This window comes from Sorex araneus, chromosome 9 (assembly GCF_027595985.1).
Source record: "Sorex araneus isolate mSorAra2 chromosome 9, mSorAra2.pri, whole genome shotgun sequence".
Lineage (NCBI taxonomy): Eukaryota > Metazoa > Chordata > Mammalia > Eulipotyphla > Soricidae > Sorex > Sorex araneus.
The window spans coordinates 32,512,045-32,536,994 of record NC_073310.1 but is presented as its reverse complement, the minus strand read 5'-3'; the positions used below and the strand labels follow the sequence as shown (position 1 = coordinate 32,536,994).

The window sequence follows — 24,950 nt, the reverse complement described above, 5'->3', positions numbered from 1 at the left end:
AGCTACTGGTAGAGGGAAGATCACACTGGTGATGAGATTAGGCTACTACTGGCTTAGTGCCTAAGGATCATCACTGGCAGTGCTGTGCTTGGAGGACCATGCTATGCCAAGAATGGAACTCAGGGTTCCAGCATGTAAGCATGTAAAGCAAGTGCTCCAGTACTTAGAACTACCTCCCTGGCCCCATCAACTGTATTTCTGAATAAATTTTTTGCTACAACTGATTTTGACTTGCAGGTTTTTCAATTCAAAAGAATAGTAAGTGATTTTTCCTCAGATAATTTCTCAAACGAATATAACATCACCCGTGGGAATGCTATGAATAGATACTACTATAGTTCTAACGACCAATCCAACACCAGTAATTTATGAAATTCTTTCAAGCTAGCTGTTCCTTCTATTAACTTGACCTATACAAAGAAACTGAAACTTTTTGAGATACAAAAAAAGTTTTTCACAGGGCTATTCTAACTTAAAGTCACCACAAAATAAGAGTGAATCTTAAGACAATTCCTGATGTTGACTGAAGACATGACATGAGGATTTTATGGCAAGAATTAAAATAAGGGGCTTGGAGAGGTAGCTACAATTACTGGAGGAAAGAATACTGCACCACATTTGATGGAGTTCAAAGTAGGAGGCAACCAATCTTAGAGGGAAATACTTTTTTTACAGATCATATATATATATATATATATATATATATATATATATGATGTTTCTGATAGGTGTTGTGCTTGTAAATAATCATTTGTGAATGCATTTGACATATAAGAATATCTTGGATGATTAAATAAGATACTTACAGAAATTTTATTTTATTTTATTTTATTTTGGTGTTTTGACCCTAAGACCTTTAATCATTCCCTTTACTGGATAAAACTGCGTGGATGGTCATGTGAAAGTGCCCGCTATCCTGAGGGAAATTTCGGAGGGAACCAGTTACTAGATGGTTTGATTAGTCTTTTTCCCCCATACCCAGGTCGGATGACTGATTTGCATGTCAGGACTGCTACGGATCTCCACTAGAGTTTCCTCTGGCTTCGCCCTGCCCAGGAATAGTTCACCATCTTTTGGGTCTTTTCAGGCTGGAGCGATAGCACCGTGGGTAGGGCGTTTGCCTTGCATTCGGCCAACCTGGGTTCGATTCCCCAGTCCCTCTTGGAGAGCCCGGCAAGCTACCGAGAGTATCCTGCCTGTACAGCAGAGCCTGGCAAGCTACCCATGGCATATTTGATATGCCAAAAATAGTTAACAAGTCTCACAATGGAGACACTACTGGTGCCCGCTCCAGCAAATCGATGAGCAACGGGATGACAGTGACGGTGATATGTATAAAAGCACACAAGGCTCAACCGCTAACAACATGTTAGTGATCACTTATAGAAGGGATTAATAGCCCCTGTGTGAAATCCTCTTTCCTCTAAGGATACATTTTTTTGTAGCATTTTCAGTGGTTTTTCATAACAAACAATACAAAAAATATTATTTCGGTTCTGTTTTGGGGCAGGGATAAGGGTTTGGGATGAAAACACCTGAAATATGGTGGTGGGAAAGTATAATGGTGGTGGAATTGGTGTTTGAATATTAAATATAATGAAATATTGTGAACTACTTTATAAAATAAAAATTTATTTGAAAAATTTAAAAAAATAAGATGACTGGAGGATATGCTTTGCTGTAGAGCCAAGGTTTTTTTTTTTTTTTAAATTTATTTATTTTTAATTAGAGAATCACCGTGAGGGTACAGTTACAGATTTATACACTTTTGTGCTTATACTTCCCTCATACAAAGTTTGGGAACCCATCCCTTCACCAGTGCCCATTCTCCACCACCCGTAAACCCAGTGTCCCTCCCACCCTCCCCAATCCCATCTCCCCCCCACCCCACCCTGCCACTGTGGCAAGGCATTCCCTTCTGTTTTCTCTCTCTAATTAGCTGTTGTGGTTTGCAATAAAGGTGTTGAGTGGCCGCTGTGCTCAGTCTCTAGCCCTCATTCAGCCCGCAACTCCCTTCCCCCACATGGCCTTCGACTACAATGTAGTTGGTGATCGCTTCTCTGAGTTGACCTTTCCCCGGAACGTGAGGCCAGCCTCGAAGCCATGGAGTCAACCTCCTGGTACTTATTTCTACAGTTCTTGGGTGTTAGTCTCCCACTCTGTTATTCTATATACCATAGATGAGTGCAATCTTTCTATGTCTGTCTCTCTCTTTCTGATAGAGCCAAGGTTTGATGACTGATACCAGACGATCTCCTAAGTGGCACCAAGAACACACCCAACCCCTAAGCCAGAAGTTGTCCTTATTTGGTGTAGCCCCAGTTTAAAAAAATGCAAAACAAAGACAACAAAATGCGTGTGGATGTCTAAACAAGAAATACACTACAGATGAATTATTGAATTTAAGTAATTTTGATTTTTCCAGAATCCTTTTAAGACCAGATGGTATTTTTATTTATTTTTATTTATTTTTAAATTTGTATTAGTTAAATCACTGTGAGGGACAGTTGCAGACTTACAAACTTTTGTGCTTGTATTTTAGTCATACAATGCTCAAGTACTCATCCCTCCACTAGTGCCTGTTTTCCACCACCAATGAACCCAGTAACCCTCCCACCATCCCCACTCCACACCCCACCACCCCACCGTGCCTCTGTGGTAGAGCATTGCCTTTTGTTCTCTCTCTCCTTTTGGGTATTGTGGTTTGCAACAGAGGTATTGAGTGGTCATAGAGCTGAAGAGATAGCACATCAGCTCAGACATGAGCTTGCATGCAGTCAACCCAGATTCAATCCCTTGAGCCATCCCTTGAGCCCTGCTAGAAGGGCTCTGAGCACAGAGTCAGGAGTAAGCCCTAAATCCTGCTGTGTGTGACCACCCCCTAAAAATTTTTATTAACAGATATTATTTTGGGGTCAGAGAAATAGTATAGCAGGTAAGGCAATTGCCTTGCACATGGCCAACCTGGCTTCAATCCCTAGAATCCCAAATAGTTCCCAGAACACTGCCAGGAGGACTCCTGAGTGCAGAGCCAGGAGTAAGCCCTGATCATTGTGAGGTGTTTCCCTCTCCCAAAAGATAGTATTTTAAAATGGATTAATATGTATGGTTGTCAGTTACTAAAAACAATAATTATATCTATTCAGTGTACACTATATTTCAGGTAACCACATGGAAGAGGTCTATATATGATCTCATTCCATCTTTATAACTCACTTGATGATAGAATTGATATTATTCTATTATATATACAATATACATATGTATGTATATATACTTGGCTGTGATAGAAGAAAAAAATCATGCGATCTAATAAATAGAATATATACTATTATATTTTCCAAGTCTTAATGAAAATACATTATTCAAGTCCCACAGCACAAAAGTTCTAGAAATGAGAGGCACTTAGAGAACTACTTAGCTTCAAGTTTTATGGTGTCACTAAGAAGCATGTCCTTGCATTCTTATCATAACTTGGTGGGACTGTGTATGTAATTACTTACATGGAATTTTGGATTGAAAGAAAATTGTATATAGATTTATGTTAACTCTCACCGTTTCCTCTTATTTATATAAATGCCGAAGGTTCATTGTTCATCTAGATTGGGTTAATTATGAAGCAAGGGGTCAGTAAATTTCAGCTCAATTTGCTATATCATGGTAACTTGTCTCCGTAAAGAATGTGCAATTTTACCTCCATAGTTAATAACTACTGAATGTGTTTGTTTTCCCTTACTTTTGGCAACATTGGGTGTTCTCAAATGTAAAGCATTTGATACTCAGGGTCACGCGATAATTCAAGATATAGAGCATCTAGCAAGGCCCTGAGCTATAATCCTAAAATCACAGCTCCCTAAAAATTAGTAAGTGTAGTTCTGGTGCCTGGACCACTGTGTGGTCCTGAATATCAAACCATCAGACTCACACCTGAACTGCTACCTCTGCACACATGGGAGTGACTCTGGGCTTCTCAAATAAAAAATTTCAAAATCTGACCAGTATAGCATTTCAATTGGAATTTCTATAATTAAGAGCGCAGTTGAGGGCTTGAGTATTTAGCATTTTGGTCAGGGGCATGCCTTGCAAGTATCTGCTTTTGGCTTAATATCCATTATCACATTCGGCTACTTCTGACAATGTTCAGAGATTCATGCAATTCTAGGGATCAAATGCAGGCCTCTTGTATACAAAACATGGTTCAGCTTATTGAGCTATCTCTAAAGTCCTAGACGCACATCTGAAAACTTCTGAAATCAGAATGTCCTCATAATGATAGTTTTTTACTCCTGCTCTTGGCTGGAAGAAAAATATGCTGCTATTGTATGCACAAATTATTCATAGTTGTCAACATTTTCATGATGTCAATAGACTCGATAATGGGAAGGTTAATGGAACTTTGTTTAGCATATTCATGTGGACATGTTACAAAGCCACAACAATGTCATATGGTTTTAATATTCTAATAGAGTGAACCACATTTATTGAATTCTTAATACTGTACCAGACTCTTCCCCTCCACCTTCTTCCCCTTTACTTTTGCTATTATGATGAACAGGAGTTGCAAACATGCTTGGTTATGTTTACATACCACTTGTGGTACTCAGTGGGGGATTACACATCAAGCTGTGGAACTCACATACATGTTCCCTGGGGGGTGCCTTCTTTTAGTTGAGTGTTTGCACAATCCAGACTGCAGTGCTCGATGGGGGCCACTGTGGTGCTTACACACATGCTCACTGGGGGTTGAACACATGAGTTGTGGTATTCACACATACCTGGTTGCAATGCCCTGAACACTTCACTGTGTTAGGTCACAAGGGGTCCTGAATAGCAAAGTTGCTGAGACCAGATGGGCAGCATTAAGGATCAAAGTTAAGGCATTTTTCTAGCATGCTATGTGTTTTTTTCCCCCATTAACCCATTTCTGGGCCCTTTGCACTATTCTTATATTCCTACAATAATCTCCACTTAGCATTTAAAAGCTATTAGATAAATGCATTAATGAATTACATTGACTGTACTTGTATTTAAAATTCTTAGCAAAATTTGATTATAATAAATGTTTTTCTTTTGGTGTTGTATTTATCATGCTTTGATAGGATATAGCATTATTATGCCTATTATGCCATCATTTAATTTTCTTTTAAAAGTTTAGTCTTTGTGTAATTTTCAAAACTGCTAATGGCATGGTTTCATACATAAAACATTCCAGGACCACACCCTCCACCAGAGTGTCTACTTTCCTCCACCACTGTCCCAGTGTCTCCTACATCTAATGTGCATGTTTGGCAGAGAAAACAGCTGTTTTACTCCTTACTGGGAATTATTATTACACAAAATAAGCACAAAAATTAATGTTTACCAAATATTGTCAATTTAATGGCATACTACTATCCCCATTTAATCTCTCATGTAACTGATACTTTACATATATATTCTCAATTAACTATCTGTCATATGCAGGTTATGAAACTCACAGTGAGAGAGATGATTTTTATATACCTAGTAGCATGAAGTTTCCAATGGATGGCAAAGCCAAGCTTAACTCTGCAATGTTCTTTTGCTCCACAGTGATGATTCTAAACATAACTTCCACTGTAATCCAAGAACACACTTTTGCTGCCAGTTCTCATCTCAAATATTTATAATCTTGCAAGGATTTCTGAGGTTATGCGTAAACTATTAAAAGCCACAATTTTTTACAAAGTTGTTCATGATTTGGTTTCAGCCATACAATGTTACAACACCCATCCCTTCTCCAGTGTACATTCCCACCACACTGTCCCAGTTTCCCTCACCAACACCCACTCCACCCCGCCTCTATGGCAGGCACTTTTCATGTATATCCCTCTATCTACTTTCAGCACTCAGTTCTTGTTTAACTATCATTGTCATAGCGGTCCCTTCTCTGTCCTAACTGCCCTCCCCACTTTGGCAAGCTTCCAACCATGGATCAGTCTTCCTGGCCATGAAGAATTTTGTAACTGTGTATCTCACACTGGGTCAATGAAAAAGTCACAATTTTTCTTGATGTACAGGTACTTATTGATCTCATTAATATAATTAATTATAGAACACTAGGTATGAGGTATGAGAAACTGTTTTCAGTAAACTTGAAAGCCACACATGTTGCAAAGATTTATACTTTTACACACTTTTCTGGGTATGTTCAAAGGAAAACTGTTAAAAATTAAAGGTAGATATTAATTTATCTTTCATATGTCAAATATGACAGCATTTCTGTTGTGTTTATCAGAATTCTATACAGTTTCACCAAAACCAGAGGCAGCTTGAAATTAAGATCAAGTGCTCTCCAGGTAATATTAATCATCCCATCACTCAGTTCTGAGCCAAAGTGTCAGTATGACTCAGACCCATAAACTTGTGTAATCTTCAACGTGCACTGAGGCAGGTATAACTCTGCTTCCTACAGTCCTGGGCGAAACCTTTAGACATTGAGTTTTTGTGTCATATTTATAGAAAAGTTGCAGGGGAAGTTTCTGCTTGTTCATGTCATAATGGATTCATTTGTTTTGCCCAAACAAGTTAATTTATTTAGGGATTTACATATTTACCTTGGCATAATATGCTGATCAAACTTGATCTGCACCAAGCAGATGTAGGCCACGCAGTTTACCAGTAATAGAGACAAAAATAAAAAGTGTTTGAAGTCAAGTAGCTTGAATAATCCCATAAGGAATTTGTTCTACACTTTTACACACCCTTCATCAGAAGTTTCAGTTACTCAGACTTATATTTAAGAAAATAAATGCAGAAATCTGTATTATAGTCTAATCAGTTCATTTGAGAACATACCATGACAAGAGTCAGATATAGATACAAACAAAGTCAACCTATATTTTACAACTGCCTGTTATGTGCAAGTCACTGTGCTAAAAATATATAAGAAAATAAAAAGGGTCAAGGATATAGATCAAGTGCTATAGCCTAGCATGGGAAAATCCCTGAATTCTAGTTCTAACATTGACATCACATGCATCCATGACCCCAGTATTGCCAGATGTGGCCTCAGGACTTCTAAGCACCACTAAATATGGCTCCATTATATAAATTTATGTGTATCTCTAATGTACATAAAATAAAGTATCTTTTCTGAGAGAGGAAGTGGGGAAGTTTCGTCATATTTCCAAGAAGCCCTATTTTAAAGAGTCCAAGTCACTGGTGCCCTTCTAACGGTGAATAAAACAAAACTGAGCTTTCAAATGAGTGCCTCTTCCAAAACTGAAAAATCAGGCTGCCTCCCACATCCGCCACTATGTTGACTCACCCACAGGTTCTGCTCTATTATTTACAGCTAAATCTTCGAGGAGATGCACACCAAAGAGCTAAAAATCAGAGACACACTCTGAGTTAAAAATTCTGGGGTGCTCTCAGAAGGTGGGTGGGCCATGTACTGACCTCATCAAAGCCCCGATAGCTCCACGCACTGCCCACCTCTCCAGACACAGAACTCTACTACTTCACTAAAATTTTAAAAATCACAACGATTTCCAATAAAGTTATCTTTGAAACTAGAGACTATATCAGATCTAGAGAATCTACTGGAAGAGAAGACTGACTACCGACAAACTGCAAAAGCTGTTGTTAGCTTGATATTTCCAAGTCAAAAGTGAGAGTACAACAAGTATCTGTGAACTCAATATAAAAATCTCTCTCAGGGGCTGGAGCAACAGCACAGCAGGTAGCGCATTTGCCTTGCATGCGGCCAACCCAGGTTCGATTCCCAACATCCCATCTGGTCCCCTGAGTACTGCCAGGAGTAATTCTGAGTGCAGAGCCAGGAGTAACTCCTGTGTATCGCCATGTGTGACCCCAAAATCGAAAAAAATATATCACATGTTGGGTATAAATAAACATAGTATGAGGATAACTAATGGTTATAGGCAACAGAACCTGAGAACTAGTTTACAGAACTGAGCCTACCAAGGGCAGGGGATGTGCAAAGGGACACTGAGATTATGGTGGACAGTGGACACTCTAGTGAAGGGTGTGGTATTAGAAATTTGTAGCATATAAATTTATGGTGTAAATGGTAATAATAATTTAAATCTTTGGTAACTATAATCAAATGTCATACTTAACTAAATTTCTACCAGTGAGCAGTCCTTCAGGGCCAATTTAAAATAGGCCTCAGTAATTTTGTGAAATTTCATCACTTACAAGTAATGTAAGTGAATGTCTGCTCTTAGAAGTCTGATTCAAATGGTTTTGTAATTCAATTAGCTGTAGAACTAGGAATAGAATAATTTATTATTGCCATATTTTCTCCTAATGAAGTATTACAGAGATGTACACAGACTGCATTCTTAAAATTACCTGTTCTGGCTGTGAATATACTACTTACTAGCAAAGAGGGGTTAGTACTAGTCTGGTAAGCCTGTATTATTATATGCTGTATGATTATTAAATTCTACCCTTGTACTTTTTCCCTTTGAACTTTTTACTTATTTACTTTTTATTGAATCACTGTGAGATAGATCCTTACAGAGCTGTTCATGATTAGGTTTCAGTCATACAGTTTTCTAACACCCGTCCCTCCACCAGTGTTCATTTCCCAGCATCAGTGTACCCAGGTTCCCTTCCATCACTTCCCAACCCCCACCCTCCAGTCTGCCTCTATGGCAGGTGCTTCTCTTTCTCTCTTTTTTGGCATTGTGGTTTGAAATATTGATGCTGAAAGGTTATCAAAATTATCCCTTACCTACTTTTAACACTCAGATTTTGTCCAGCATGATTATTCCCAGATATTATTGTCATACTAGTCTCTTCTCTATCTTACCTACCCTCAACTCCATAATGTGTGGTTGACCAGTTCTCCTAGCCCCTATATTCCTTGGCCATGGATCTAGTCTTCTACTATATATATATTTTAATATACCACAATAATAAACAATGAACATAACTTTTGCAAAGAAATGCTCACCATCGTCTGATCTTTAGCAACTCATAATCTTTTTGATGTTGAAAATTGTGTCTTATGGTTGGTGGCTGCTGACTGAAAAGGGTGACAGTTGCTGAGAGCCGAGATGGCTGTGGCAATTACTTAAAATAAGATAATGAAGTTTGTGCATATATTGACTCTTCTTTCACAGCAATATTAAAGATGATAATAACTTCGACTAACAGGATAATAATTGACTTGGGGGATATTTTTTATGACATTAAAATATGTTGAAGTTAGTATCAATAAGACTTTGTGATAAATAGTGTCTTGGAATAGTGGTTTGGAAGTTGTAGGTCTAGGATCAGGGCACCAAAGTAATCGTTTCTATAGAGATCTTATTTCCTGTCCAGAAGATAGTCATCTTCTTGCTGTTTTCCCTCAAAAATTTCCTCAATGTTTGTACATGGATAAGGAAATTATTCTTCCTTTTTTAAGGCCATCAGTAATATTGAATTAAGACTAACTGAAATAATGAATAATGCTGAAGATGTGGATTTGTGGGGATTATATTCAATTTTGGAAATGCTGGTTCTGAAATACTTATAAGTCACACAACAAGAGCTATAAAGTAGGTATCTGAAATGTGATGTACTAGATATCATTGTATCACTGTCATCCTGTTGACCATCGATTTGCTTGACCAGGCACCAGTAATTTCTCCATTCGTCTTAACCCTGAGATTTTAGCAGCCTCTCTTTACTTGTTCTTCCCAGCGGTACCACATTAGAGGCTCTTTCAGGGTAAAGGCAATGAGACCCATCATTGTTACTATATTTAGCATATCGAATATGCCACGGAGAGCTTGCCAGGCTCTGCCATGCAAGCAGGATTCTCTCGATACCTTGCCAGGTTCTCTGAGAGGGAGAACTAGGCTATAAGAGGTCGTGCAGCCACAAATGCAGCAGCATGCTTCTGGGAGCTTTGTTTTATAGTCTCTGGATCTTGGTCATTGATGGGATTACATGGCTCTGGGGTTAGTTTGTGGGTGTGGCTGCCAAGCTACTGGAAAATGGAATATCTGCGTGGAGGAGCCCCAGTCCCGATCTGAGCAAGCTCATGCATAAAGTCCCATCCAGACCGAGCCTCATGCATAAAGGAAGCAGCAGAGGAACCCAGGTGTGTGGGACCCAGGGCTGAGTACTAGATATGAGTTTTTTTAACTAGAGATATAAAGTAGGTGAATATTATATATGACACTGTGACTATGAGAATAGGATCAACAAGAGAGTTTAGTGTAGAAGAGAACAGTGAATCTCTTTGAGGATTTATTTTGAAACAAGTGTTTGGGAATTTGAGAAGATGTAAATGAAACACAAAGGACTAAAGGAGATTAGGTAAGGATGCAGAAAGGAAGTTAAGAGAATGTACTATCTGGATGCGACAAAAATGATAATTGAGTTAGTACTCAACAAATGTTCCTTTTAGGTTAACTGAAATGGTAAATAAAGATTCATCATCAGATTTACCAATATGGAAGTTGGAGACCTTAACAAGTGAAATTTCTTAGGAGTGATAACTTAATAGATATGCACAAGAAAGAATGGAAGAAGTAGCAAGAGTCAGTTTTACTATAAAGAGAAAAAAATGTTATGTCAGTTTGAGACACAAGTGGACGCTGGAGATGTGTTTGAATATGAACAATATAACAATAAGTCTGTATGATGATGGAAATGATGCAAGAGAGCAAATGAAATGAAAGAGAAGAGAAAATGGCCAATACTTGTATGGTTCATCCGTTCACCTCCTTCAGATTGATATCCACAAGTCCCTTTGTTAGTCTTTTCTGACCATTTTATTGTGCAATTGCAGTTGCAATTGCAACCTTCATTTCCACCCCAGGAAATCTTAACCTCCATATTTTTTCTTTCCTTCAATTTATTTTATCTATAGTAATGATCACTTTTTAATCTCATATGGCTTACAAGGATAAAATTACTCCATTACAATGATATTTGAGTTAGGTTCTTTCTCATTAGAAAATGAGAATTGCCTTCATGAAAACTGGGACTGCATTAGATAGTACTTATAAACATAGTAAGTGATAGAAATATGTATGTATTAAATAAACAAGAAAATGACAAGGATTTTCAAAAGATCGCTATGTACTCTATGGCATTGCTTCTTAAACTTTTTCTGATGTGGCCCTCTTCTAACTTGTTTCCTTCCTGTGGTCCCCTGTCCTACTAGTTGGGCATTTAGTCTTGTGCCGTGGTTTCCATTTACCTTATTTTTACCTGTGATATCCTTGGAACATCTTGGGGTCCCACAGAGGGCTATATAGATTGAGGAATACTGTTACATGACACAAACATCACCTTGCCAGACATGAACCAGGCATAGAAATATTTGTTGAAAAATAAACGAATCTTTAAAGTGAAATTACTTGGCATAGGGCTGAATGAGGGCTAGAGACTGAGCACAGCGGCCACTCAACACCTTTATTGCAAACCACAACAGCTAATTAGAGAGAGAAAACAGAAGGGAATGCCTTGCCACAGTGGCAGGGTGGGGTGGGGGGGGAGATGGGATTGGGGAGGGTGGGAGGGACACTGGGTTTACGGGTGGTGGAGAATGGGCACTGGTGAAGGGATGGGTTCCCAAACTTTGTATGAGGGAAGTATAAGCACAAAAGTGTATAAATCTGTAACTGTACCCTCACGGTGATTCTCTAATTAAAAATAAATAAATTAAAAAAAAAAGAAATTACTTGGCATATAATTTCATCACAGATTATCACAAATAATTTGAGCCACATTCTTTTTTTTTAAAATTTATTTATTTTTAATTAGAGAATCATCGTGAGGGTACAGTTACAGATTTATACACTTTTGTGCTTATACTTCCCTCATACAAAGTTTGGAACCCATCCCTTCACCAGTGCCCATTCTCCACCACCCGTAAACCCAGTGTCCCTCCCACCCTCCCCAATCCCATCTCCCCCCCACCCCACCCTGCCACTGTGGCAAGGCATTCCCTTCTGTTTTCTCTCTCTAATTAGCTGTTGTGGTTTGCAATAAAGGTGTTGAGTGGCCGCTGTGCTCAGTCTCTAGCCCTCATTCAGCCCGCAACTCCCTTCCCCCACATGGCCTTCGACTACAATGTAGTTGGTGATCGCTTCTCTGAGTTGACCTTTCCCCGGAACGTGAGGCCAGCCTCGAAGCCATGGAGTCAACCTCCTGGTACTTATTTCTACAGTTCTTGAGTGTTAGTCTCCCACTCTGTTATTCTATATACCATAGATGAGTGCAATCTTTCTATGTCTGTCTCTCTCTTTCTTACTTATTTCACTCAGCATGAAACTTTTCATGCCCATCCACTTGACTACAAAATTCTTGACCTCCTTTTTTCTAACAGCTGCATAGTATTCCATTGTATAGATGTACCAAAGTTTCCTCAACCAGTCATCCGTTCTGGGGCATTCGGGTTTTTTCCAGATTCTGGCTATTGTAAACAGTGCTGCGATGAACATACATGTGCAGATGTTGTTTCGATTGTACTTTTTTGCCTCTCTGGGATATATTCCCAGCAGTGGTATTGCTGGGTCAAATGGGAATTCAATATCTAATTTTTTGAGAGTCGTCCAAATTGTTTTCCAGAAGGGCTGAACCAGTCGGCATTCCCACCAGCAGTGAAGAAGGGTCCCTTTCTCCCCACATCCTCTCCAACAGTGGTTGCTTTTGTTCTTTTGGATGTGTGCTAGTCTCTGTGGTGTGAGGTGGTATCTCAAAGTTGTTTTGATCTGCATCTCTCTGATGATTAGTGATGCAGAGCACTTTTTCATGTGCCTTTTGGCCATTCGTATTTCTTCCTTGGTAAAGTTTCTGTTCATTTCTTCGCCCCATTTTTTGATGGGGTTGGATGTTTTCTTCTTGTAGAGTTCAACCAGTGCTTTATATACCATTGATATCAACCCCTTATCTGATGGGTATTGTGTAAATATCCTTTCCCATTCTGTGGATAGTCTTTGGATTCTGGTCACTGTATCTCTTGCGGTGCAGAAGCTTTTTAGTTTAATGTAGTCCCATTTGTTGATCTCTGTTTTTACTAGATTGCTTAGTTCCGTGTCACCTTTGAAGATACCTTTATCTTCAATATCGTGGAGGGTTTCGCCGACCTTGTCTTCAATGTACCTTATGGTTTGTGGTCTAATGTTGAGGTCTTTAATCCATTTTGATCTGACTTTTGTGCATGGTGTCAGGTCAAGGTCTAAACCCATTTTTTTGCATGTGGTTGTCCAGTTGTGCCAGCACCATTTGTTAAAGAGGCTTTCCTTGTTGAGCCACATTCTTAATGTTTCTCCTAACACAGAAGTATGAATATATGTAACATATTTATACTTAATATCAAGTTTAATTGATATTACATATGTGTCCTTATATAGATATATATTTATACATAATTAAATTTCCTGTTAGGTTTTTTTGACTCATGAGTCCTGGCTCTATGTTTAGGGGTCACTACTGTAGGCAGGTTGGGGAGACCATATAGGGACCTGGGGCAGGCAGGGTACTTGTCTTGCATGTGATAGACCTGGGTTCAATCCCATCATTCTTTAAAAAAAGAAACCCCATACTCTTAGTTATCAACCCATCCACCTTTCCCAAGCCTCTCAACTCTTAGCAACCATAAATCTATTTGCCTTATAGATCTGACTAATTTAAACATTTCATCGGGACGCCTCCGACGTCCCGATGGATCTATCACATTTTCCAGAAAGGCAGTGGAGAGGATTATTCACAACTTCTACTCGGATCTCTTTGACAGCCATGTCCACCTGCCCACATACCAAATTCCGCAGGATGGATACGTGGTTCCCAACGTTCTCCCTTCGGAAATCCGACACGCCATTTCGTTGGTAAAGACGTGTACAGCACCTGGTCCCGGACAAGGTCAGACCCATACACCTGAAAAATCTGCCGCCAGTACTCATCAATGCACTGGCTTGACTCTTCACAGGCTACCTGTCTGAATGCAAGGTTCCATCTCAGTGGAAAACCAGTTGGACCGTTCTGTTGTACAAGAAGGGAGACATCCAGACATCGGCAACATTTGCCTGCTGTCTGTTGTCTACAAGTTGTTCACTCGTGTCATCCTGAATAGAATAGGCAGAACACTAGATGAAGGACAACCATGTGAGCAAGCTGGGTTTTGAAGGGGATTCAGCACGATAGACCATATCCACACAGTGACCAAACTCATTGAAGTTTCGAGAGAGTTCAAGATGCCGCTCTGTTTAATGTTCATCGACTTAAAGAAGGCCTTTGATTCTGTTGAGACTGAGGCTGTCATCGAAGCCCTGGCCAAACAGGGCGTTCAAACTCAGTATATCAAAATCCTCCATGAGCTGTATTGTGGATTCACCACCAGAATCTCACCATTCTACAAGGAAGTGATCATTGATGTAAAGAGAGGGGTGCGGCAGGGTGATACCATTTCACCGAAACTCTTCAGTACCACCCTCGAGAACATCATGCGATGACTGGAATGGGAAGGAATGGGAGTGAAGATAGACGGTTGGAAATTACACCACCTCTGCTTTGCTGATGACATCGTTCTTATAACACCAAACATTAGCCAAGCAGCACAAATGCTGGCTGACTTCGACCATGAGTATGGAAAGGTCGGATTGCAGCTGAATCTCAACAAGACGATGTTCATGAAAAATGAACTGGTCCCTGAAGCTCCATTTGCTCTCAATGAAACAAACATATCCGAATGCAGCAGCTATGTGTACCTGGGTCGAGAAATCAACATGAGGAATGACTTGGTGCCAGAACTGCGCAGGAGGAAGAGAGCAGCGTAGAATGCCTTCAAGAGCGTCGAAGAAGTGGTTAAGAGAACGAAGAACCTCTGACTCCGGGCACATCTTTTCGATTCCACCGTTCTTCCTGCACTAACATATGCCTCAGAGACCTGGGCCCTACGCAAACAAGATGAGAACGCTATTAGGGTATCCCAAAGAGGAATCGAAAGAGCTATGCTAGGAGTATCATGTCTCACTCAAGTGAGAGAAGGAATCCGGAGTTCTGACCTCTGTCGACAGTCAAGAATCAGGGACTCTGTCTTGTTTGCCAAGGCATCAAAAATCAGATGGGCCGGTCATGTAATGTGATTCAGAGAGGACCGCTGGACTAGAGCTGTTACCGACTGGATTTCATGGGACGTCAGAAGACCTCATGACTGCCCACCAACTAGATGGTCAGATTTCTTCGTCAAATCCCTGAATGAACGATTTGAGTCTCTTCCTGTTCCTGGAGCGAGCAAATATCATTGGGCTGCACTTGCTTACATATATATAGCTCGAGACAGGGACAAATGGAGACGTTACTGGCGTCCGCTCGAGCAGATCGAAGATCAACGGGATGAGAAGTATACAAGTGATACAAACATTTCAAGTAAATGGAAATACATTATATGTGTCATTTGGTCAGTAGCTTCTTTCAATTAGTATTTTCTAAAGTTTATTTGTATTATGGCATAGGTTGTATTTAATCTTTTAAATATTGCATTGAATGGATATACCATATTTTTTCAGAGTTCCATGTTATGATTATTGTGAAGTAGTACTGATAGAAACATTCATGTAAAAGGTAAATATCTAAAAGTGCAATTATTGGATGATATGGTTATTTTATGTTTAACTCTTAGAGATGTTGCTGCCTTGCACTCAGCCAACCTGGGTTCGATTCTTCCGCCCCTCTCGGAGAGCCCAGCAAGCTACCGAGAGTATCACGCCCAAATGGCAGAGCCTGGCAAGCTACCATGGCATTTTCGATATGCCAAAAACAGTAACAACAAGTCTCACAATGGAGACATTACTGGTGCTCGCTCAAGCAAATTAATGAACAGTGGGACGACAGTGCTAGAGTGCAACTTTTAGAGACAGTGAAACTATCTTCTACAGTGACTGTACCTCTTTTACATTCCTGTGGTTAATGGTGAAAACTCAAATTTCTCTTATCCCAATAACACTTGTTATTTTTTTTAAATTGCTATTCTAATGCAGGCAAAAGTAGCATCTCATTGTGATTTTGCCCATCCCTCCAATTTTCCTCATGCACTAGCTTCCTAATTAACTAAAAAACTAGAACACAAATTTCAATTATATCCTAATATTTATCAATTAAAAATTTGAAACTGATATGTGTGTACATTACAATACTACTTCTGATCATATAGGTATCTTTTAAATATTACAGTTATCATTTTTATTTTTATTTTTTGTTTTTTTGGTTTTTTTTGGGTCACACCTGGCGATGCTCAGGAGTTACTCCTGGCTCTGCACTCAGGAATTACTCCTGGCGATGCTCAGGGGACCATATGGGATGCTGGGATTTGAACCCGGGTCGGCCGCATGCAAGGCAAATGCCCTACCCGCTATGCTATCACTCCAGTCCCAACAGTTATCATTTTTAAAATAGTCACTCAAAACCCTAGCAATTTCCCACGGGTCCCTAACTTTCTCTACCTGAGTTTATGTTATATCTATATAGATAAATGCTGAAGCAGAACGTTACTTGAAGGTTTATATTCTCCTATACTTGCTTACATATATATATTTTAAATAATTTTAAAAATTATGTAAATTTTTAAAATTTAAAATTTTAAAATTAAAAAAATTTTAAATTTATGTGATTTTTTTTGGTAAAAGTGACAAAAGTAAGACTTATAAATTGAACAAAAATGGGTGCACTTGAAAGGCTTAGAGATTTATTCAGACTCAAATGTTGGAACTTAGAAGGCAACAATAGGAGAAGGAAAGAACACTATTCCAGAAGGTCTTACAGAAAATCTTTACCTTCTTCCCACAAAAGGTGAGAGGGTGGTAGTTTTCCTTCAAAAACAGAAACATGTTTTGCCAAATACTAAAACTATATCTATGCATCTGAAACAATGAATGCAAAGAGACAGGGTGGAGATTCCATCTACAAATAGCACAGAAGTTGAAAGTATTCCCTAATATGGGAAAAGCTACCATCCCGACACCTGGGGTAACTACAGCTGCAAATTAATGCTGGGAAAATGTACCTGAGTTTCATTTCCATTAAGTGTTTTTGAGAAATCATTACAGATTGTGAAACAGTGTTCTCAATAAGTACTAGGGAAGAAAAGACAGGAGCTGCCATTCCAGTAAGGTTATGGAAAATTTTACCTTACTCATATGGTAAATTAATTTATTAATATTTATAACTTAGTAGCTTCTATGAATAATGTCTTAATGTGAGAATACATTAAATGTTTTTGTTTTAATGTGAGAATACACTAAAACAATTATGTAGGAGTTGTCTTTCTTCTTTCCAATGGTTAAAACATCTCTAATCAAAAAGGAGAGGGATGCTGGTGGATGTCAGCTGGGTTAGATCTCATACAAGGTTACAAGCAACAGCAACAGGTCTGCATTCATCATTCTCTTACTCCCACATGAAGGAGCAGGGAAGACTGTGTACAAAGAATGTCAAAACATGGAGGTTAAGGAAGGGCTAGTAAAATATATTTGTGTTTTCCCTATTAAACTGAGGTTACCTAGTTCACCAGGCCTTAGACCAAATTTCTAACTCGAGGATGTTGGATTCCTATCTTAATGGGAATGCTAGTTTTCAATATTTAAGTAGGTTTACCATTTTTGAAATAGTATTTGGGGCTGGGGGTGGGGAGCTGCAACAATGTGTGTGATCACCACAGCTCCACAGTGTGTGTCATCACCACAGCCCCAATAGTGTGTGATCACCACAATTGTATGCCAGCATTGCAACCACCCCCCTCTTGGCCAAGTTACCAATCTGATGCTTAACCTTTTTCTATGCAACAACAAAGGAAAGGGAAGCAGAGGAAAAATAAGAAAAAAGCTCAGAATTTTGTGGTGCATATCAGTTATTGTTATTATTGCAGGCAGTAGATGGGGTGCAGGGTGGTAATAAGTTTGAGAAAATAATAAAACTAGGATGAAATTGCCTCCCTTGAAGTAGTTCAAAGGCATGAGGACCACATCCTTTGAGAAGCAAATATTGAGCTCTTTGGAGATGGGAAAATGAACCCAGGTGCTCAAATTGAGACAGCATCCAGAAAAAGTGTACTCTCTCAGAAAAGGACATACTTCTAGAGATCATGAAAATGTAATATGACCACCAAGACCCCAGACTTTTTTTGTTTTCCTGACATAATACTCAGATTACATTTTCTATGTTTAGAAAATTCAAAGCCGGAGGCATTTAAAAGAAGTTCTACTGTAAAATTAACTTTATAAAGGCATGAGAGTCTTATTCTCCACCTCAGATGATTGGCAAGAATCACGATTGGCCAGAATCACAACAGAAGAGGTTTAATTTATTTCTTTTACTTTATTATTCATCTTCCACCCTTGGAGATTGGCCACTATCTCACAGCTCAGCCTGGGATGTGTATTCTGAGATTTTTCTCCCCTCAGGTGATGTCCGTGTTTTCTCTATAACACAATTCTCTCTTTCTCTTCTTACATTTTTCAAAGTAAATTTCTTTAAATAGAACTATTTTACTTGACTATTTCCTCTCCTCCTGAAATTATTTTCTGCAGGGGAAAGTGGAGTTCCTGGAAAGCCTGGGCAGAGATTAGGGATAACATTCCCTTTCCTGCCAAGAACAATTCCTCACTCCAGCCTCAGTCCATGGCTCCCCAAGAATTCGGGTGACAAGTGGACTTTTGGCACGGCTGCCAGCTGCCTTGTAGCCTCTGCGCAGATGCTTGCATGACTATACCGGCCATTAAAATACACCAAGCATTCCCCTGGGTGCCTGAAGGGTGGAAAAGAGAGGTAGAAGCCCTCTTTCCTTGAGGCCATCTGTCTTGATCCCCATTTCACCCAAGTCATCTGCAAACAATTGGTGAGATAGCCAAGAATCCGGTGATCTGCAACAGAAATCACAAGTCATCCTAGGAACTTAGCTCTGGTGGAATTCACCTCTCCAACCTGCAATATTATTAACCTCTCTGTTGTTCATATTTATTTATTTTGTCTTTAGGACCACACTTGGTTGTGCTCAGGGTTTACGCCTGGCTGTGCTTGGTGGGGATGGGAGGTGGGGGAGACCCTACCTAGTGCAAAGGATCAGATGTATGCATAGGCAAGCGCTTTAACCTGCTGAAGTCTCTCTGACTCCTCTTTAATTTTTTAAAATCGAGATAGAGGGAACGAAAGCTAATATGTAATCGAGCATTTGCTACGTGAACACGCATTCTTCTATGCGTTGGATGGACTCAACTTGTCCATCAAATAACACTGTGGTTTCACGGAGCAAGGAATCTGGGGAGTAGAGCAAGAGAACGGACTGGGAGATAAGAGGAAGGCGTTTTAAGACAGCGGGTAAGGAAGCGAAGCGGGTCAGTTTTTATATTCCCGTAGCCCCGCCCTCTTCATTTGCATAGCGCCACCCCTCCAGCTCTCGGTCTCTACTGCAGGAGCGAAAAGTTAAAAGCGAAGCAAACAAACAAACAAACACAAAATACCTCCTAACTCTATAAGATCCTAAGGAGACCCTCAAGGAAGCTCAAGGGAACAAGGTCCCTCGTGACTCGGTGGACAGGCCCGCAAGGCCCGCTCCTGAGAGTGAACTACAACCCCCACAGTGCACCGAGAGGGAGGCGGGGTCCATGCTGAGGAAGCCAGAGGGGGTTACAAAGGTGCCCTGAGGGGCGGGAGGGTGGAGGGGGAGGGAAATCATGTTTTTCTTAACGTTCCACCTTTAAAAACATATTCCCTACAAGTAGGAGCATCATGTTTTTCTCTTCAGCGCACGCAGCGTAGCCGGTAGGGCGGCCTTTGTCTTCAGGCGCAGCGGAGGGCAAGTGCGACGGCGGCGCGCGGGCGAGCGCGGGGTCCCCGGGACGCGCGTGAGGAGGAGCCGGAAGCGGCGGGGCGGGACGCGGCCCGGAAGTGCGCTCTGCGGCGCAGGGAGACGCCGGGGAGCCTGCGCGCGTCCGTTTCCGGCCAGTGCGTCGACTTCGCCCGGTCGCGGGAGGCCACTTCTCGGCAGCCTTTTTTTTTTTTTTCCTCCGGCTGCCGCCTGACGCGCGCGAGGGCTCGTTCCAAGGGTTACACCGTCTTCTTTCATCTCCGCTGTGACGACATGAGCAACAAAGAAGGTGGCGTCTTCATACACGGGGCGTCACATCGTCCCGGGGTGGGAGACTTGAAATGGTCGAGTTTTCCACTTTTGGCTCTTGAGAGACGCGCGCTCTCCTCACGGGCGTTAAGGACGGTGGTCCTGGAGATTCCTCCCCTCCCCCCACCCCCCCAGCTACGTTGGCCCGATTTACATCTTATTTTTCTCAGAACCTCGAGATCTATTTTTGATCTTCGTTCCACAATTGCTCCACCTTGTGTTGGATCTAGCTAGGAACCCAGTGGTGGAAGCCCGGGTGAGGCGAGGAACCTAAGGTTTGGGGAGAAAGGCAAGCCCCCCACCCCCACCCCCGTTTCTGTCTGCTGAGGAAGCGTGTAAGCCCAGGGCCTGTCGGGATCTGGTTTTAAGGGAAAGGGTTTGCCTTTGCTGTGTTTTGTCAACTCGGTGATGGAAGAACTCTCGCCAACGTTATTTTATTTTTTTTCCTCCTCTACGTAAGGATCAGGAGGGTTCAGGAAAAGGAAGCATGACAATTTTCCACATAACCAGAGGAGAGAAGGGAAGGATGTGAATTCATCTTCACCCGTGATACTGACCTTCAAATGTAAGTGCGCCCTAAGGTTGGCTAAGGGATCAAAACGGGTTGTAAAGAGTATCGTTTAGTCGTGTGTACAGAGGAGACAGCAGCCGCAGGGATTTAGGATGTCCGCGTCATGAACCCTTTCGCTTTCCTGGGGGTTTGGCCATGGGACTGGGCCTGCGATGAAAATTCTGATTACAGAAAGTTTGTAATCAAGCATCGTTTCACAGGCAAACCTTAATGTCAGACATGTCACACGGCTGAAAAATTGTGTGTACCTGATGTGCACACGTAATTTTTAAAATGTATATTGATTTTGTTGGCTCACCTAGATTTTGAGATAGGGGCGTTTGTTTTGACTGCCCGTTGCACAGTGTGGGGAATGTACATCTAATAGTGAATCACATGTGAATTTATAAAAGAGACATACACACACACCCTCCCCCCCTTCTCATTTAGTTACTTTGGTGGAGTTGTGCCTCTTTACAAAGCAAGATACACACACACACACACTCCCTCCCCCCTTCTCATATAGTTACTTTGGTGGAGTTGTGCCTCATTACAAAGCAAAATATATAGCAGAGTGTTTTGAGTCTTCATCCCACCACATTGCCCCGGAGCATCTCTGAAAGTTGACCCAGGACCATTGGTTGTGACTGCAGCCTCCATTTTTTCTTTATCTTGTTCTATATCACCCCTTCCACACCTTGTAATTTCTGTAGTTCAGAAATCTGAAAGGGCTCAGCTTTTATTCTAAGTGAAGTTATATGAAGCCTTGTTTGGTGCTGAGTCATCTGGAACTGTTGGTCCGCAAATGGACCCCTCCGTTATTTTATCTCATGTTTTGGCATCTTCCTTGGTCCGGACTGAGAAAAAGATTGAAAACAGTCCTCTGTGTCCTACTCTCAAGAGTTGATAGTCTTACACTCTATTAAAAATAAGGCAAAAAAAACCCCGAAACCCCTGCTTTCTATCTAAATTTACAAGGATTCCACTTTTTGAAGGGAAGAGTCTTAAGCAGTATGTAGACATTTTAAAACCATAGCACCTACAGTGATCTTCAGAAGAGTAAGACTAGCCTTTCAGTAGAGGATATTGATAACAGCTGTATGTTCAGTGGAAAAACAGCAGTGGCTCAACTACTCCCCAGACTTAAACATTGACTTCCTATAATGAGCTGCTTGTTTCTAAGTATATTTTCAATGATTTCTGTTTTTCTGCCTGCTTTTGCCCACATATTTTCTTTAAACATTAAATTGCATTTAGTGTGGTGCCCATATTACCTATCTGGTGAGCTATTGATTTTTTAAGATCTAGCTCAAGTAGAGCTTTCCTTAGAAGTCTTTCTGATACATTTTCTTCAGGCAAGCTTAGTGAAAAACATTGTATTCATTCTTTGTCCATTCATCTGTTTAGTCATAAAATATTGAATATCTACTAAGTTCTAGCATGTTAGTAATGGACAGAAAAATGTTACTTATTGCTTTATTGGGCCTTTTGCTTATAGCATATGCACATTTAAGTATTTGTTTACATCTCAGTAGATTGATCTTACGGTTATTTAATTCGACCTAATTCATAATCATTAACATGTTCGTGAAAATATTGAGTATGTGTTCAGTGTTGAATACTAGGTGAAGTTCTGGCTTGGTTATCTCAGTAATTTTAAAAAGATGCATTTAGGCATTGATTTGATTAATAGTTCATGAAATTGTGTTATTTTTAAAAAGCATATAAAATACATCTATTGGGTTCTCTTTGTAGGACATGCAACTTGTTAGGTTTTTGGAGTGACAATATCTGAAATAAAGTAGGTACTATGAGAGTTCAGCGTTTATTGGGTATTTTAACAAGTAAGATTTGAAAAATTCAGGGAGTTGTTAATTAAAATTACAGATTTTTACTCAAAAAATCCCAGTTTCTGTTTCGGAGATATTTATATAGTATGTAGTAAGAACATTCAAAAACAAAAACCTTTATATAACTTAGGAGTTAGTTGGAGGCAGTCTTTCTGTTGTTTCTATACTTTATTTTTGGGCCACACTCAGTGGCTCAGTGCTCAGAAATCACTCCTGTCAGGCTTAGGGGCAGATTGGGATGCTGTGTTAGAACCCAGGTTTGCAATGTGCAAGGCAAATGCCCTACCATCTGTACAAATGCTCAAGCCTCCCTAGAGGCAATTTTTGTAAGTAGTTATGTGTTATAATTTTGTTCCTTTACTCATGTTTACTATACCAACTATTTCTTGTCATATGTACATATATATGTGTATGTGTTTGTCTATGTGTGTGTGAGTGCTTGTATTTAGTACATAGCTTTTTTTAAAAAAAATTTTTTATAACAATTTGTAATTGCTAAATATTTTAAAAATAAGATGATTTGTTCTTTTCCTGTAGATTAAATTGGTTTTATTGTTCATAGAAGTAATACTGATTGATAGGCTTTAAATATATAAATATATTCTTATGGTTCTAATAATATATTATTAGCATTTCAGCAGGAACTTGATGCAAGGCATGACAGATATGAAAGACTTGTGAAACTAAGTCGGGATATAACTGTTGAAAGTAAAAGGACAATTTTTCTTCTTCACAGGATTACAAGGTAAGTGAATACCTTTAAAATTTATTAATAGTTGGTGCCGGAGCGATAGCACAGCGGGTAGGGCGTTTGCCTTGCACGCAGCCGACCCGGGTTCGATCCCCGGCATCCCATATGGTCCCCCAAGCACTGCCAGGAGTAATTCCTGAGTGCAAAGCCAGGAGTTACCTCTGAGCATCGCTGGGTGTGACCCAAAAAGCAAAAAAAAAAAAAAAAAATTATTAATAGTTGGATTTTATTTGAAATGTGTTTTCTTATGTGTGCATTGTATGTGTGTATTCACATATATATGTATATATATATATAGAGAGAGAGAGAGAGAGAGAGAGAGAATCACTGTATCACTGTCATCCTGTTGTTCGTCGATTTACTCGTGTGGGCACCAGTAACGTCTCTTCCTCCCAGCCCTGAGATTTATCATAAGCCTTTCCTTACTTGTCTTTCTTGAAGATTGGAGGCTCTTTCAGGGTCAGGGGAACGTGACCTATCATTACTGTTTTTGGCATATCAAATACGCCACAGGTAGCTTGCCAGGCTCTGCCTGTGCAGGTGGGATACTTTTGGTAGCTTGCTGGGCTCTCTGAGAGGTATGTGTGAACTCCATCAAATATGGTGTGGTAATTATGGAAAATGGGTAGGAGTGTCTTATAATGTGTTCGGAAAGCAGCCTGGAGCGTGGTGGCAGATGGGTAGTGGAGGTTGGCTGCCAGGGCTAGGTCCCTTGGGGCAGGGAGTGTTCTCACCTGCCCCCTCTGGAGTGCCCCAAGTGAAAACAGCCTGGCTCGAGTCCCATATATAGAATAATGTTAAAATATTTTGTGAAGTTTGGGATTAGAGAACATAACAGTGGGTAGATTTTGAAAATTCATACTTTTGAAGCAGTGATTTTATGTTCTGTTAAGATTAAGATCACTGAAAATATGTTAAATTTCTTACTGTCTGTCTTTACAACTTTTCTTGAATAATTTATGTAAAAATTTCATATTGGATAAATCTGATTAATTTACCTTCCCATTTATTTTCCCTCTCATTGCAACCTTGCTTTCTGTGTCCCAGCTCATGAAACACTGACATATTTGCAAAATTCAGTACACTCTTTTGCCCTAAATTTTATTTTACATTTCTGTTACATTATTTTACACTTTTTGAATAAATTTTTGAAAATTCCTCTCTCTCAGTTCTGTCACATGATTTTGAGATTTTGTTTTTCTAGAATTTTACTACTGTATTTTTATGTCTAGGCTTTGTATATTTAATAGTGTGTATAAAAGAAATTAATCTAAAATAAGTAGAGGAGTTAGTGAATGAGACAAGATTTAGGAATATTTTATTTCATCTTTGCTTCTTTGTTTGCTGCTATATATTGTCTTTGACTAGCTTTCTTTGTTTCTCTGTTTGCATGAAGGAAGAAGTTGTCATCACTGCAATTACATACTACAAATTTCAAATCCTCTAGAATGATACCTGTGATTTGCTTTACATTCTGTATCTTATAGTGTATTTAAGGAACACTAATTATAATTTATCATATTTTTACTAAAACATCACAGGGCTGGAGCTCATGTTTTGCATACAGGAAGGCCCCCAGGCACTGCATGATTCCCTAAGCACTGCTGGGTGTGACCTTTAAACAAATAAAATATTACTGCAGTGTTTTTTAATTTAGCAAAATTAACTTTTTGTTATTGTGTTTGGGTAGTGGAGGTT

The 24,950-nt window shown here is 39.9% G+C and overlaps 1 protein-coding gene across 1 annotated transcript in view; it reads left to right on the top strand.

Moving 5' to 3' along the window:
• The first annotated feature begins 19,872 nt into the window (after window positions 1-19,872).
• The window catches only part of TSNAX (translin associated factor X), a 38,435-nt gene continuing 33,357 nt past the window's right edge, over window positions 19,873-24,950 (top strand). The window contains exons 1-3 of the mRNA XM_004620317.2: window positions 19,873-20,081; window positions 20,562-20,666; window positions 23,132-23,246. Coding sequence (XP_004620374.1) covers window positions 20,066-20,081; window positions 20,562-20,666; window positions 23,132-23,246 — 236 coding nt within the window. The 5' untranslated portion in view covers window positions 19,873-20,065. The remainder of the gene's footprint in view (window positions 20,082-20,561; window positions 20,667-23,131; window positions 23,247-24,950) is intronic.